We start from the raw sequence: 17,984 nt of genomic DNA on the forward strand, positions 1-17,984 counted from the left end.
AATGACCATGATCTAAAGTATCATTTAACCACCAAAAATCCCCTAAATTTTTATTTTAATTTTTTTACCTGCATCTCATTTTCCTAACTGATGCATTTTCTAATTAAGTTTCTCTGGAAAGCAAGCTAAAGCTGAAATGTATCAAATGCTGTTATGGACTAAATGTGTCTCCATGCCCCATGCATGTGTTGAAGTTCTAAGACCTAGTATCTCAGAATATGACTGTATTTGGAGTTAGAATCTTTAAAGAGGTGATTAAGTTACAATAAGACCATTAGGATGAGTCTTAATCCAATCTGACTGGTGTCTGTATAAGAAGAGGAAGCTTGGAAACAAAGGAATATCAGATGTGTGCATAGTGGAAAGATCTTGTGAGGACACACTGAGAAGGTGACCATCTGCCACCCAAGAAGAGAGGTTTCAGAGAAAACAAAACTTGGTGACACTTTGATCTTGGACTACCAGCTCCCAGAGCTGTGAGAAACAAATTTCTGTTGTTTAAAACACTAAGTCTGTAGTATTTTGTAATGGTATCCCTAGGAAGCTAATACAAATGCTTTAAGTATTAACAGAAAAATATATATCTACATGTAATACAAAATAACATGTTCTTGTACACAAATGCCTTCAAGATATAAATTATCTCAAAATAAATACAAAATCTTGATAGGTTGATGGATTTACCAAACATACCTTAGTGTCAATATTCTTCAAGGTTAATAAATCAAGGGACTTCAGAGAATGTCCTGTAGGTGAAATGAAGTACAGGCACACATGGATACGAGAATCATGGTAGTCAATGAAGGAACGTTTAATTTTCAATTCTTCTTGAAGATAGGCCTCAAATTGAGCATCTATGTAGTCAACTATTGGTTGGTAGCTGAAAAAAGTCATTATTTAAACATTTAGCTTAATAGATTAATGACATTGGAAGTCTGCATTTTCATCATTTAATAAATAGTTAATATGTGTACTTAGTATGTGAGTATACATATCAATAACTTAACAGTTAATATGTGAGTACATATATTACCAAAAGTATTTTAAAAATATATCACCTGTCCTTACAAAGATAGCAATTACAAATCAATACAAAGGCATATGCTTTACATTGTCTATAGAAAGGGCAAAATGATCTATCAGTTCAATGCAATTCCAATCAGAAACCAAATTTTTTATGTGTATATATGTAGAAGTGCAAAGGACCAAGAATGCTCAAGACATACTGAAGAAAAACAGGGAGATATATTCTTTGTGGTCCTATTATAAACCTAAAATAATAGGGTGTGGTATCAGCACAAGGATAGATAGACTAAAGCACAAGACAATTTTTGGATCTGATAGAACTGTTCTATACCACAACTGAGACGGTGGATGTACAACTCTATGCATTCTTAAAAACCCACAGAAATTGGGGCTGGCCCCGTGGCCGAGTGGTTAAGTTCGCGCGCTCCGCTGCAGGCGGCCCAGTGTTTCGTCGGTTCGAATCCTGGGCGCGGACATGGCACTGCTCATCAGACCACGCTGAGGCAGCGTCCCACATGCCACAACTAGAAGAACCCACAACGAAGAATACACAACTATGTACTGGGGGGCTTTGGGGAGAAAAAGGAAAAAATAAAATCTTTAAAAAAAAAAAAAACCCACAGAAATATACACCACAAAAAGTGAGTCTTACTGTATGTAAAATTTAAAAAGAATGATATTAGCATCATGGCAGTGAATATGTCCCTCCTTTGTCTTCCTTTTTAAAACTAAAAATTAGATCCACCCCCAAATAAAAGTACCTCTGCGGGAGTTGTGGAACTGAGCACAATATGCCAGGGGACCAGGAATAGTCTTGCCCAACTGTGCCTCTAGTAATAGTTAGATAAACCTCTGCACAGGCTGTGGAACCAGCAGGAGCCAGCAAATCTGCCCCAACACCTCTTACATGCACTTGGGGAAAAACTGGAGAGTGCTGACTTGGGCATACACCCACAGAGGAGAGAAACTTGTAGAAGATCAGCAATCCAGACAGGACATTCCAGCACACCATTGGAGCAAAAATAAAACCAAATTTGGATGCATTGGAGAGGGTAAGAGAAACTTTGCTAAAGTTTAAAATATACCAAGATGATACAGCACTGTGCTGAAATAAGTTGTGACATCTGCCTCAGGGAAAAAGGAGAGCCATGAATGAGTGCCTAGCTACCCCAGTTGTGCAGGATGCTGCTGGAAAGAAACATTTCTCTCCAGAATCACCCAGAATACTGATGCAGGAAATCCATGACTAGGAGGAGGGAGAAAGTTGGGAAAGAGGCAGATAATATAAAAGGGCATTAAAGGGACATGGTCCTTGCTGACTAGGCTCAGTACATCAGCAGGAAGTTTGACCATGAACCTCTGGGAGAACCTCATCTGATGATCCGCCGCTGGGACCATAGCACTCCCAATGCCCTGAGTGCTAAACCCTCACCTCCTCCAACTCTGCAGCTGGTTGTGTGTGCACAGTACTCACTGTGGTTGCAAGAGCAAGATCTAGTAAATAGAGTGTGGTCAGAAAAATAAGACAAGGGTCTATGAGCAAGGAAGAAACCATTTTATGTAAAATTTGAGTTGTAGCACCACTTACTGGAAAAAAAAGAGAAGTTTCCAGCAGCCAGTCAGAGGAGTTGAAGAACAGAGAAGACATAAAAGCTTAAAATTTTTCCACAAGAAGAAGCAAGAAGTGCATAGCTGGGGTATCCTTATGAGGTCAGAGAAATTCCCAGATATAACGGGACAAATGAACAATATATCTCACCTAAATGCAACTAAAAGATTTGAGGAGGCATCTGCTACATTAAATGTGAAATCATCAATGCAAAACTCCTAAGAACATGAAGAATCAAGAAAACATGTCATCACTGAAATGTAACAATAATCCTCCAATAACTGAACTAAAGGCACAGAATTTTGCTGTCTATCTGATTAAGATTACAAAATAGCTATTTTAATGAAACTTAATGGGATATAAGAAAATACAAAGAGGCAATTCAACAAAATCAGGAAAACAATACATGTTCAAATGAGAAATTTAACAAGGAGATATAGGTCATAAAAAAGATCCAAACAGAAATTCTGGAGCTGAATAATTCAATTAATGAAATAGAGAGCATCTACAGCACAGTAGACCAAATGGAGGATAGAATCAGTGAGCTAGAGAATAGAACATTGTAAATAACCCAAATAGAGGAGAACAAAGAACAAAGAATGAAAAAGAGTGAAGAAAGTCTATGTGATCTATGAGACTCCACAAAACATACAAATATCAGCATAATTGGAGTTCCAGAAGGAGAAGGGAGGTCGAAGGTGGCAGAGAATTTATTTAAAGAAATAATAGTTGAGAACTTCCCAAACCTGAGGAAAGACTTGGACATCCAAGTTCACAAGCCTAATAGATCACCATATATCTCAATGCAAAAGACCTTGAAGACACACTACAATGAGACTGTGAAAATCAAAGACAAAGAAAGAATCCTAAAAGCAGCAGGAGAAAAAAAGACTATGACCTACAAAGGAACCCCACTGGCTATCAGTAGATTTCTCATCAGAAACTCCACAGGCCAGGAGAGAGTGTAATGACATACTCAAAGTGTTGAAAGACAAAAATTGCCAGCCAAGAATACTCTAGTTGGAAAAATTATTCTTCAGATATGAAAGAGAAATAAAGACTTTCCCAAGCAAACAAACGAAAAAACTGAGGAAGTTCGTCAGCACTAGACCTTCCTTGCAAGAAAAACCAAAAGAAGTTCAGGCAGAAATGAAAAGACACTAATTAGAACATAAAAACATACAAAAATATAAAACACACTGGTAAAGGTAAATATACAGTCAGACAAAAAAAATCTAATTCTGTGACGTGTGCTAACCAGTTAACTATAGTATAAAAGTTCAGGACAAAAGTACTAAAAATAACTATAGATACTATAGTTTGTTAACAAATACACAATAGAAAAAGAGGTAAATGTGACATCAAAGATATAAAAGCGGGGAGTAAAAGATTGGAGCTTTTGTGTGCCATGGAAGTGAAGTACCTATCAGCTATAATGGACTCTTTTATCCCATAAGATACTTTATGTAAGCCTCATGATAACCACAAAGCAAAAACCTAAAGTATATTTACAAAAGATAAAGAAAGGGGAATCAGAACATACCAGCCTGGAAAATCACCAATTTACAAAGATACACAGAAACAGAGGGAAAATTAAATAATGGAACTACAGAACAGTCAGAACACAATTCTTAAGATGGCATTGGTAAGTTCTTACATGTCAATAATTACCTTAAATGTAAATGGATTGAACTCACCAATAAGAAGGCACAGAGTGGCTGGATGGATAAAAAAGAGATCCAACTATTTGCTGCCTACAAGAGACTCATTCAGAAATAAGGACACACATAGGCTTAAAGTAAAGGAATGAGGAAAGATATACCATGCAAGTAGAAATGAAAAAGCAGAGGTGGCTATATTTATGTCAGAGAAAATAGACTTTAAGCCGAATGAGTAACAAGAGAAAAAGAAGGCCATTATATAATGATAAAGGGGTCAAGTCATCAAGAGGATATAACAATAAGAAATATAAGCACATGCAGCATTGGAATACATCACATTAATAAAATAAGGGGGAAAAACAGATAATCATCTCAGCTGATGCAAAAAACCTTTTAACATAAGTCAATATCCTTTCATTATAAAACAAAATGCTCAATAAACTAGGAATAAAAGTAAACTTTCTCAATATGATAAAGACCATATATGAAAAACCCACAGCTAACATTGTACTCAGTAGCAAAGACTGAAAGCCTTTCCCTTACAATTAGGAAGAAGTCAAAGATGCCTACTTGTGCCATTTCTATTCCATGTAATATTGGAAGACCTAATGAAAGCAATTAGGAAGGAAAAAAGCAAAAGAAATCCAAGTTTGCAAGGAAAAAGTGAAATTATTTCTGTTCAAGATGACATAAAACCAGTCTCATTTACAGTAGCATCAAAACGAATAAAATACTTAGGAATAAACTTAACCAAAGAGGTGAAAGACTTGTACACTAAAAACTACAAAATAATGATGAAAGAAACTAAAGATGACACAAATCAATGGAAAGACATATGTTCATGGATTGGAAGATTTAATATTGCTATAATGTCCATACTACCCAAAGCAATCTACAGATTCAATGCTGTTCCTATCAAATTCCCAGTGGCTCTTTTTTACAGAAGTAGAAAGAATGATCCTAAAACACATGTGGAAACATAAAAGACCCTGAATAGCCAAAGCACCCTTGAGAAAGAATAAAGTTGGAGACATGACACTCCCTGATCTCAAAATATATTACAAAGCTTTATTAATTAGAACAGTATAGTACTAGAATAAAGACAAATATGTAGACCAGTGAAACAGAATAGATTGCCCAGAAACAAACCCATCCATAAGCAATCAACTGATGTTTGAAAAGGGTGCCAAGAATACACAATGGGGGGAGTGATGTCAGCAAGATGGCGGAATAGGAAGCTCAAACCCTTGTTCCCACACAGAAACGCAGATTTAACAAAAAGATAAGTAACAAAATACTCTTATGAGAAGTCCAGCATCCAGTTACGTTGCAGTACTCCAGACAAAAACAAGATAAAGATAAGCCACACTGAAACAGGAAGGACGAGCAATTTTACTTTACCTGTGTCAGACCCTCCTCTAAGCCATCACAGCTCAGTGCTGAGAGACATCACAACTTCTACCCAGAGGTGAGGGAAAATGGGGCAAATGTCTGACATTTCCAGTCTTTCAGTGAACTCCTCCAGGGGATAGCTTCTCTCTAATCTCACACAGATGGTTGGTAGAATTGGCATTGTCCAGATATCTGGGGTAGCTAAGGGGACAGGTACCTTCCTTTGGCCAGCAATGCTCTGTGAGGCTTGAAGAAGGTGAAGAACTAAGGCCTCCCCCTCAGGAGAGAGGAAGAAATGGAGCATGGCTCCAACATCCCTGGCCTTTCAATGCATTCACCAAAAGTCTGGTTTCTGCCTCACCTCACAGCCCTGTAAAAACTGGCATAGTCCAAATGCCTGGGGAAGTTGCAGGCAGCACAACTCTGCAAGACTAGGGAAAGGTGCATAACTGAGAGTTCTCCCCTAGATGGGAGAAGGAAGAGTGGATGGTATCAACATCCCATCTTTCAGCACACTGCCCAAGAGGCACATTTCTCTCTCACCTGACCTACATCACTGATGGAACAAATATGGTCATATAACAGAGAAACCAAGAGATTAGGGATTTCCAACAGCACTCCCCCAGAAATATTGGACACCTGGAGCAGCTGGAAACAAAGATCTAGAATCTCTGGCCAGGCTGACTAGTGACTGTGTCTTTTCTAGTCAAACCAGCCCATGAAGACTGGGTGAAGGGGCTGTTTCTTCAATTGTGCAGACACCAAGACAGAGCTAAAAGGAAGATGGGAAGTCAGGAAAACATGGCACAACTAAAAGAATAAAATAAATCTCCATTAACTGATCCTAAAGAAATGGAGATCTATGAATTGCTTGACAAAGAATTCAAAATAACCATCTTAAAGAAATACAGTAAGTTCCTTAAAGATAACTACGCAAAATCAGAAAAATGATATGTGAACAAAATAACAATTTGAACAAAGTAGAAATGATAAAGAAGAAGCAAACAGAAATCCTGGAGGTGGAAACTATAATAACCGAACTGAAAAATCACCTGAGGAACTCAACAGTTACTTGATGAAGCAGAAGAAAAATTAGCAAACTCAGAGGCAGGTCATTTGAAATTATCCAGCCAGAGGAGCAAAAAGAAAAAAGAATAAAAAATAGTGAAGAAAGAGCATCATGGTGGAATGAGCTTGCCCGGAACTCTCTCCCTTCCAACATACAACAAAAAGGAGTAACCATATTCCAACAGAAAATATCCTAATAGCACAGGAATCCTTGGAGACTCACAGCAGCCAAATTATGGAGGGTGGAGAGGCTGGAGCCCCCCTTGGAGGACCTGGAATGGGGTAAGAGAGAACTTTGCTCCCTACCCTAAAGACTGGGATCGCTGCCATGGGAGGCTCTGTGAGGGAAGGAGGGTGGAGGGGTTGTGCATCCGTGGGATCACCCAGGACTCTCTAGCGCCCTTGCAGCCTAGAGGGAAGCCCTCTGACAGGGCAAAAGCTTTCACATGGGGTGACCTCATCAAGCCAAGACCCCAAGAGACCAGATAGCGAGAGCTGATCGGGAAACCTGGACCTGCATGCAAAAGAAAACGCCCACCCACCAAGACCGAGGCTGTGCTGTGCCATCTTGGGTGAAGGCAGAGGGCTCAGAATATGCGTCTCTTGATCCCCATCTAGTGGCGATAGGCTGTAACTGCAAGTGAATAATATAACGGGAAAACCTGTAGTACCAGCATCAATCAGTTCATCAAAACTCCAGACCAGAGGGAAAACAATAAATACCCAGAATTATGTCCTGAGGACTAAGAAATAAGTAAACTAAATGACAATGAATTTAGAATAGCTATTGTCAAAAAACTCAATGAGGTAAAAGAGAACATAGAGAAACAATTCAACGAGTTCAGGAGCTACTTCACAAGAGATTGAAAGTATAAAGAAGAATCAATCAGAAATACTAGAGATGAAAGACACAATGGAAGAGATAAAACAAAATATGGATTCCCTGAATGTTCGTGTGGACACCATAGAGGATTGAATCAGCATAATCGAAGATAGACATGTTGAAATGCTCCAGACAGAGGAGAGAGAACTGAGACTAAAAAGAAATGAAGAAAGTCTCTGAGAAATATGCCACTCAATGAGGAAATGTGGCATAAGAATTATAGGTATCCAAGAAGGTGAAGAGAAGGAGAATGGAGCAGAAAGCGTGCTCAAAGAAATAATAGCAGAGAAGTTCCCAAATCTAGGGAATGAGAGAGAAATCTGTGTGGAGGAAGCTTTCAGATCTCCTAGATTAGTCAATGTAAAAAGACCTACTGCAAGTCATATAGTAGTAAAACTGGCAAAAATGAATGACAAAGAAAGAATAGTCAGGGCAGCAAGGCAGAAGAAAATAACCTACAAGGAACCCCTATCAGACATTCAGTAGATTCCTCTGCAGAAACCTTACAAGCAAAGAGAGAATGGAATGACATATTCAAAACTTTAAAAGATAAAAATCGGGGCTGGCCCTGTGGCCGAGTGGTTAAGTTCGCGTGCTCCATTGTGGCAGCCCAGGGTTTCACTGGTTCGGATCCTGGGCATGGACATGGCACCACTCATCAGGCCACACTGAGGCAGTGTCCCATGTGTCACAACTAGAAGGACCCACAACTAAAGTATGCAGCTAGGTACTGGGGGGGGGGGTTTGGGGAGAAAAACCAGAAAGATGAAAAAAAAGATAAAAATTTTCAGCCAAGAATACTCTATCAAGCAAAACTATCATTCAGATATGAGGGAGAAATTAAATCTTTCCCAGCAAACAAAGACTAAGGGACTTCGTAGCCACAAGACTCTCCCTACAAGAAATCCTCGAGAAGGCCCTCATACCTGAAAAAAGAAAGAAAGGGAGAAAGAGTTCACAAAACACAGAGAAAGGAGACAGATAGAATCAGAATAGGATAGCAAATATTCAAATATAGCATTAGGATAAAGGGAAGGAAAACACCAAAAACAAAGACAATCTTGTCACTTTAACCACAAAATCACAACACAAGTTGGAATAAGATATGAAAATAATAACTTAGGAGGGGAGGAGGAAAGGGACTGAATCAGTTTAGATGAAAGAAATAAGAGGCCATCAGAAAATGGACTATGTTATGCATGAGATTCTGAATACACACTTCAGGACAGCCACTAAACTAAAAAGCAGAGCAGAGACACAAATAATAAACAAGGAAAAAACTAAGAAATACAGCACAAGAAACTGCAGAAATCAAAGGGTAGACCAAAACAAACAAGACGAGAAACAAAGGAAATGCAAGAAAACTGGAAAGCGAGTGACAGAATGACAGCATTAAGCCCTCATACATCAATAATCACCCTCAATGTAAACGGATTGAACTCTCCAATAAAAAGACACAGAGTGGCAAGATGGATTAAAGAAGAAGATCCGACAATTTGTTGCCACCAGGAAACATATCTCAGCTCCAATGACAAATGCAGGCTCCAAGTGAAGGGGTGGAAGATGATACTGCAAGATAATGGCAAACAAAAGAAAGCAGGTGTTGCAATACTTGTATCAGACAAAGTAGATTTCAAGATAAGGCAGGTAAAGAGAGACACAGAGGGACAATATATAGTGATCAAAGGGACACTACATCAAGAAGAAATAATGCTTATAAATATCTATGCACCAAACACCGGAGCACCAAAGTTCATAAAGCAACTATTAACAAACCTAAAAGAAGGTATCAAAAATGGCACAATAATAGTAGTGGACCTCAACACCCCACTCACATCATTGGACACATTATCCAGACAGAAAATCAACAATGAAACAGTGGAATTAAATGAAAAGTTAAAACAGTTGGATTTAATAGACATATATAGAACACTTCATCCAAAAACAGCAGAATACACATTCTTCTCAAGTGCTCATGGAACATTCTCAAGGATAGACCATATGTTGGGAAACAAGGCAAGCCTCTATAAATTAAAAAAAAATTGAAATAATAACAAGCATCTTCTCTGATCATAATGCTATAAATGTAGAATGTAATTACAAGAAAAAAGCTAAGAAAGCGACAAAGACGTGGAGACTAAACAATATGCTATTGAACAAGCAATGGATCATTGAAGAAATTAAAGAGGAAATAAAAAAATATCTGGAGACAAATGAAAATGATAACATGCCATACCAACTCATGTGGGATACAGCCAAAGCTGTTTTAAGAGGGAAATTCATCGCAATACAGGCACAGCTTAACAAACAAGAAAAATCCCAAATAAACAATCTCAAATTACACCTAACTGAATTAGAAAAAGAAGAATAAACAAAGCCCAAAGTCAGCAGAAGGAGAGAAGTAATAAAAATCAGAGCAGAAATAAATGCTATTGAAACAAAAAAGGCAGTAGAAAGGCTCAATGAAACAAAGAGCTCATTCTTTGAGAAGATAAATAAAATTGACAACACCCTAGCCAGACTTACAAAGAAAAAAGAGAGAAAGCTCAAATAAACAAAATCAGAAATGAAAGAGGAGCGATAACAACAGACTCCGCAGAAATACAATTGATTATAAGAGAATACTATGAAAAACTATATGCCAACAAAATGCATAACCTAGAGGAAATGGATAAATTCTTAGACTCTTACAACCTCCCAAAGCTAAGTCAAGAAGAAGCAGACAATCTGAACAGACCAATCACAAGGAAAGGGATTGAAACAGCAATCAAAAGCATCCCAAAGAATAAAACCCCAGGACCAGATGGCTTTCCTGGGGAATTCTACCAAACTTTAGAGAGGATTTAATATCTATACTTTTCAAGCTATTCCAAAAAGTTAGGGAGGATGGAACACTTCCTAACACATTCTATGAAGCCAACATCACTCTGATACCAAAGCCTGACAAGGACAGCACAAAGAAGGAGAACTACAGGCCCATATCACTAATGAACACAGATGCAAAAATTCTCAACAAAATATTGGGAACCCGAATCGAGCAATACATCAAAAGGATAATACATCATGATCAACTGGGATTCATACCAGGGACACAGGGATGGTTCAACATCCACAAATCAATCGATGTGATACACCACATAAACAAATTGAGGAATAAAAACCACATCATCATCTCAATAGATGCAGAGAAAGCATTTGACAAGATCCAACAGCCACTTATGATAAAAACTCTTAACAAAATGGGGATAGAAGGAAATTACCTCAACATAATAAAAGCCACCACTCTTATTCAACATAGTACTGGAGGCTTTGGCCAGAGCAATCAGGCAAGAGAAAGGAATAAAAGGAATCCAAATAGGGAGTGAGGAAGTGAAGCTCTCACTGTTTGCAGAGGACATGATCTTATATAGAGAAAACCCCAAAGAATCCATTGGAAAACTATTAGAAATAATTAACAACTACAGCAAAGTTGCAGGGTATAAAATCAGCTTACATAAATCAGTAGCATTTCTATACTCTAATAATGAACTAACAGAAAAAGAACTCAAGAACACAATACCATTCACAATCGCAACAAAAAGAATAAAATACCTTGGGATGGATTTAACTAAGGAAGTGAAAGACCTATACAATGAAAGCTACAAGACTTTCCTGAAAGAAATTGATAATGACATAAAAAGAGATAGAAAGACATTCCATGCACATGAATTGGAAGAATAAACATAGTTAGAATGTCCACACTACATAAAGCAATCTACAGATTCAACACAACCCCAATCAGAATCCCAATGACATTCTTTACAGAAATTGAACAAAGAATGCTAAAATTCATATGGGGCAACAAAAGACCCCGAATTGCTAAAGTAATCCTGAGAAAAAAGAACAAAGCTGGAGGCATCAAAATCCCTGACTTCAAAACATACTACAAAGCTACAGTAATAAAAACAGCATGGTACTGGTACAAAAACGGGTTCACAGATCAATGGAACAGAACTGAAAGCCCAGAAATAAAACCACACATCTATGGACAGCTAATCTTTGACAAAGGAGCTTAGAACATACAATGGAGATAAGAAAGTCTCTTCAACAAATGGTGCCGGGGAAACTGGAAAGCCACATGTAAAAGAATGAAAATTGACCATTCTTTTTCGCCATTCACAAAAATAAATTCAAAATGGATCAAAGACCTGAAGGTAAGACCTGAAACCATAAGGCTTCTAGAAGAAAATGTAGGCAGTACACTCTTTGACATCAGTATTAAAAGGATCTTTTCAGACACCATGTCTTCTCAGACAAGGGAAACAATAGAAAGAATAAACAAATGGGACTGCATCAGACTAAAGAGCTTCTTCAAGTCAAGGGAGAACAAGATTGAAACAAAAAAAAGCCACCAATTGGGAAAAATATTTGCAAGTCATATATCTGACAAAGGGTTAACCTCCATAATATATAAAGAACTCACACAACTCAAGAACAAAAACTCAAACAACCCAATCAAAACATGGGCTGGAGACATGAACAGACATTTATCCAAAGAAGATATACAGATGGCCAATAGGCACATGAAAGGATGTTCATCATCACTGATCATCAGGGAAATGCAAATCAAAACTACACTAAGATATCACCTTACACCCATTAGAATGGCAAAAGTAACCAAAACAAAAAGGAACAAATGTTGGAGAGGTTGTGGAGAAAAAGGAGCCCTCATACACTGCTGGTGGGAATGAAAGTGGTGCAGCCACTATGGAAAACAGTATGGAGATTTCTCAAAAAATTAAAAATAGAAATACCATATGACCCAGCCATCCCACTACTGGGTATCTACCCAAAGAACTTGAAATCAGCAATTCCAAAAGTCCCATGCACCCCTATGTTCGTTGCAGCATTGTTTACAATAGTTAACATTGGGAAGCAATCTTAGTGCCCATCAACTGATGATTGGATAAAGAAGATTTGGTATATATATACAATTGAATGCTACTCAGGCATAAAAAGGGATAAAATTGTCCCATTCACAACAACATGGATGAACCTTGCAGGTATTATGTTAAGTGAAATAAGCCAGATAGAGAAAGACAATCTCTGTATGACTCCACTCATACGTGGAAGCTAAACATGTAGACAAAGAAACAGATTAGTGGCTACCAGGGGAAAGGTGGGGTGGGGGTGGGCCCAAAAGGTGAAGTGGTGCACCTACAACATGACTGACAAACAATAATGTACAACTGAAATTTCGCAAGGTTAACTATCATAATCTCAGTAAGAAAATTTTTTTAAATAGTGAAGAAAGCTTTGGGGGATTATGCGACTCTATCAAGCTAAACAATATATTTATCAAGAGAATCCTAGAAGAAGAGAGTGGGAAATGGGCAGTAAGCTTATTTAAAGAAATAATGGCTGAAAATTTCCCATATCTGAGGAGGGAAGTGGACTAGCACATTCATAAAACTTGAAGGACCTCAAAATAAGATGAAGCCTAAGAAGTGTACACCAAGATATGGTATGTTCAAATTGTCCAAAATCAGCAGCGAAGAGTACATTTTGAAAGCCGTAACAGAAAAACAACTCATCACATATAAGGGAGCTCCAGTCCGACTATCAACTAACTTCTCAGCATAAAACTTGCAGGCCAGAAGGGAGTGGGATGATATATTCAAAGTGATGAAAGAAAAAACCTGCCAACAAAGACTACTATACAGATCAAAGCTACCCTTCAGAAATGAAGGAAAAATAAAGACTTTCCCAGGCAAATTAAAACTGAGGAGGTTCATTCCCACTAGATCTGTCTTAAAAGAAATACTAAAGGGAATTCCTCAAGTTGAAAGAAAAAGACACTAACCAGTAACACAAAAGCACATGAGAGTATAAAACTCACTGGTAAAGATAAATATATAGACAAATAAAGAATACTGTAATAAAAGTATGTGAATCAATTTTACCTCTGGCATAAAAGTTAAAAGAAAAAGTATTACAAATAAGTATAAATACAAAAATCTGTTAAAGGAAACACAACATAAAAATATGTAAAGTTTGATATCAAAAACATAAAGTGGGGAAAGAGATAACAGTAAAGTTTTTACTTATGATTGAAACTATTTTGTTATAGGCTTAGACTAGACTGTTATAACTATAAGATGTTTTAGATACCCTCATGGTAATCACAAAGAAAATACCTGTAGAAGATACACACACAAAAAAAGAGAAAGGAATCAAAATACATCATTACAAAAAGTCAACAAAATACAAAGAAACTTAAAAACGGAGAGGAAAAGAGGATCAACAGAATGACAAGATAGACAGAAAACATTTAACAAAATAACAATAGTAAGTCATTCCCTATCAATAATTATTTATATGTATTACATATTATAGAGTATATAATAATTACTAGTATATATTATATATAATTATTTTAATAAAGTAATATATAATAATCAGTTAAACAGATTAAACTCTCCAATCAAAAGACATAAGGTGCCCAAATGGATAAAAAAACAAAATCCAACTACATGCTCTACAATATACCCACTTTAGAATCAAGACACTCATAGGCTGGAAGTGAAAGGATGAAAAAAGCTATTCCTTGAAAATGGTAACAACAAGAATGTAGGGGTGACTCTACTTCTATCAGTTAAAATAGAAATTAAGTTAAAAGTTGTCAGAAGAGACAAAGAAGGCTATTTTATAAAGGTGAAAGGATCAACTCATCAGGAAGGTATAACAATTATAAATATATATGAAATCAACATTAGAGTACTTAAATATAAAAAGCAAACATTCACAGAACTAAAGAGAATAACACACAGTAACAGTAAGAGACTTCAATATCCCACTTTCAACAATTGATAGAATATCCAGACAGAAAATCAATAAGGAAAGAGCAAAACTGAGCAACACAACAGAACAAATGCACCTAATAGATATATACAGAACATTGGACCCAACAGCAGCAGAATACACGTTCTTCTCAAGAGCACACATAACATTCTCCAGGATGGATCATATGTGAGCTCACAAACAAGGCTTAACAAATTTAAGAAGACTGAAATTATACCAAGTATCATTTCTGACTGCAATAAAATGAAACTAGAAGTCAATAACAAAAGGAAAAATAGAAAATTCACAAATGTGGAGAGATTTAAAAACACGCTTACGAACAAACATCGGGTCAAAGAAACAATCAAAACAAATTACAAAATATCTTGACACAAGCAAAAAATAACAACATACCAAAACTTCTTGGAAGAGCAAAAGCAGTAGAGGGAATTTTACAGTGATAAACGCCTACATTTAAAAACAAGAAATATCTCAATTTAATATCCTAACTTTAAACCTCAAGGAACTAGAAAAAGAAGAGTAAACTAAACCGAAAGTTAGAGAAGGAAAGAAATAAAGATTAGAGCAAATATAAATGAAATAGTAGTAGAAAATAGCAATAAAACTAAATTCTTTTCTGAAAAGATAAATAAAATTGGCAAACCCTTAGCTAGATGAAGAAAAAGATTACTCAAATAAATAAAATTATAAATGAAGGAGGAAAAATTAAAACTGATGCCACAAAAAATAAAAAGAACCACACGAGATGAATATAAACATTTATATGCCAACAAACTAGATAATCTACAAGAAAGAAAGAAATTCCTACAAACATACAATCTACCAAGACTGACTCACAAAAAAATAGAAAATCAGAGTACACTAATAATAAATAAGGTGATTGAATCAGCAATCAAAAATTTCCCAAGAAAGAAAAACCCAGGACCAGATGTCTTCAGTACTGAATTCTAACAAACATTTGGAAAGGAATTAACGCCAATACCTCTTAAACTCTTCCAAAAAATTTAAGAAACAGGAACTTTTGCAAAATCATTTTAAACGGTTAGAATTGCCCTGAAAACAGAGTGAGACAAAGATACCACACACAAACAAAAAATAAAACTACAGGCCAGTATCCCTGACGAACACACATGCAAGTATCTTCAGCAAAATACTAGCAAATTGAATTCAACAGAACATCAAAAGGATCATACCCCATGACCAGTAGGATTTATCCCCGGAATGCAAGGATAATTCAACATAAGCAAATCAATTAATGTGGTACACAACATTAACAGACTAAAGAATAAAATCACAAGACCGTCTCCATAGTTGCAGGAAAAGTGTTTCACAAAATTCAACACCCCTTCATGACAAAAAAAAAAAAAAACACCTCTCAAAATTAGGTACAGAAGGAATTTATATCAACACAATAAAGGTCATACATGAAAAGCCCACAGCTAATATCTAAATTGTTGAATTTGTGGGCATTGAATTGTTTGTAGTACTCTTCTTCTTTTAATATTTGTAAGAGTAGTAATGATATCTCCTCTTTTATTCTTGATATTGGTGGTGTTTACTTCTCATTTCTTTTGCTTGCTCAGTCTGGCTAGAAGTTTTCAATTTTATCGATTTTTTTTGAAGAACAGGCTTTGGGTTTTATTGATTTTCTTACCTTTTTCTATTTTCATCAATTTCTGCTCTACTATAATCTTTCTTATCTTTTCCTTTATTTAGGGTTAATTTGTTCCTATTTGTCTAGTTTTTTTTTAAATGAAAACTTACATTACTGACAGATTTTTTTTCTAACATGAGGATATCATGCTATAAGTTTCCCTCTCAACAACACTTTTTCAGCATCCTATAGTTTTTTTAAAATTGAGATAAGAATACTTAACATGAGGTCTATTCTCATAGCAAATTTTTAAGTGTGCAATAAAGTACTGTTAAATATAGTTACTATGTTGTATAGAAGATCTCTAGAATTTATTCATCTTGCATAATGGAAACTTTATACCCATTGAACAGAAACTCCTGATTTCTCCTTCCCTGCAACCAACCGACAACTGACATTTTACTCTCTGCTTCCATGAGATTGACTACGGGTTGTGATCGAAAAATGAAAATGCCTGAGACCCATGAGGAGCATGTCATAACTTAAATAGAAAGGTGCTTTACAAAGGATTTTTGTTTCAGAATCATCTATTAACCTGTCCATAAATGTTTTAGGCATTTTTATATTATAATTGATATATGTTAAATAAATTTACTCTGCATTATTTTAAAAGTATTTCAATTGCTACAAAAATTCAATAACCTCATAACATAAGGTCTAAGAGGAAACTTACTAAACTCATAATAGTGATTATTTAGCAAAAAGAAATGAAGCAAAGTGCTTAAGGTTGGCCCAGTGGGTTTTCATTTCATCTGGATTATTTAAATTTTTTACAGAAATATATTCATTTATGACTTGGATAATTGATAGAAAACAAGCAATACAACAAGTAAAAAAATGAGAAAAATCAATTTAAAAACATTTAAGAAACAACCCTATTATATAAAAGAGGACTAGTGGGTTGAACGGTGATCTCCAAAGGGATATGTCTGCATTCTAACCCCTGGAACTAGTAAGTATAATCTTATTTGAAACAAAACTTTGTAGATATAATTATGTTAAGAAACTCAACGTGAGTTCATCCTGGATTGTTTGAGTACACCTTAAATCCAACTATAAATGTTCTTAAAGGAACATGGAGGGCAAAGGAGAAGGTAGAGGTGGAGGCACAGATTGGAGGGATATAGCCAGAGTGAATGCCAACAGCTAATAGAAGTTGGATACAGTGAAGAAGCATTCTTCCCTACAGCCTCTAGAGGGAGTTTGGCCCTACCAACACCTTGATTTTGGACTTCTAGCCTCCAGAACTGTGAGAGAATAAGTTTCTGTTGTTTTATGCCACCCAGTTTATGGTAATTTGTTATGGCAGACTCATGAAATTAATATAGGATGCACTAACTCTTGTGGATCTTATTCCACCATACAATGAAATGCTTACAATACATTAAGTATATTGACCATAGGCTTAATCTTATATTTAAAAATATACTTTCAGAAGTACTGACTATTGATACTATGGTAATATTTACTTTTTAAATATTAAGAACTATTTAAAGCAATGTATCATATATCTTTGACACAGCCCCTTTTCTACTGTCTATTCTTTTCATGAGTTTCACATAAATCATTTTCATATTTAAGTTAGAAGTTGAGTATTTATTTAAAAGACTTCTTTAACCAGTGGCGAGCTGGTAAATGTTTAAAATATGGCTCTTTGGAAGGAAAAAAACAAACTCATTTGTAAAACTTGCTGATTTCTATGGTGTGAATACTCCCACCTTGGCTGATTTCAAGCTACCCAAATGATGTCATTGAATGTAGAATTGAGAAGAGATGAGTACAATCTGCTCTCACAAGCTTGTACGAACCAGCTTTAGCACACCTCTGCATCTAACTAACATAAATCACACA

At 36.1% G+C, this 17,984-nt stretch overlaps 1 protein-coding gene across 2 annotated transcripts in view; it reads right to left on the reverse strand.

Moving 5' to 3' along the window:
* Positions 1–17,984, reverse strand: part of SEPTIN14 (septin 14) — a 144,131-nt gene that overhangs the window by 53,877 nt on the left and 72,270 nt on the right. For both annotated transcript variants that reach the window (XM_070567919.1, XM_070567918.1), the window contains one exon: positions 694–880. In XM_070567919.1, coding sequence (XP_070424020.1) covers positions 694–880 — 187 coding nt within the window. The remainder of the gene's footprint in view (positions 1–693; positions 881–17,984) is intronic.

The sequence above is a fragment of the Equus przewalskii genome, chromosome 12, assembly GCF_037783145.1.
Source record: "Equus przewalskii isolate Varuska chromosome 12, EquPr2, whole genome shotgun sequence".
Lineage (NCBI taxonomy): Eukaryota > Metazoa > Chordata > Mammalia > Perissodactyla > Equidae > Equus > Equus przewalskii.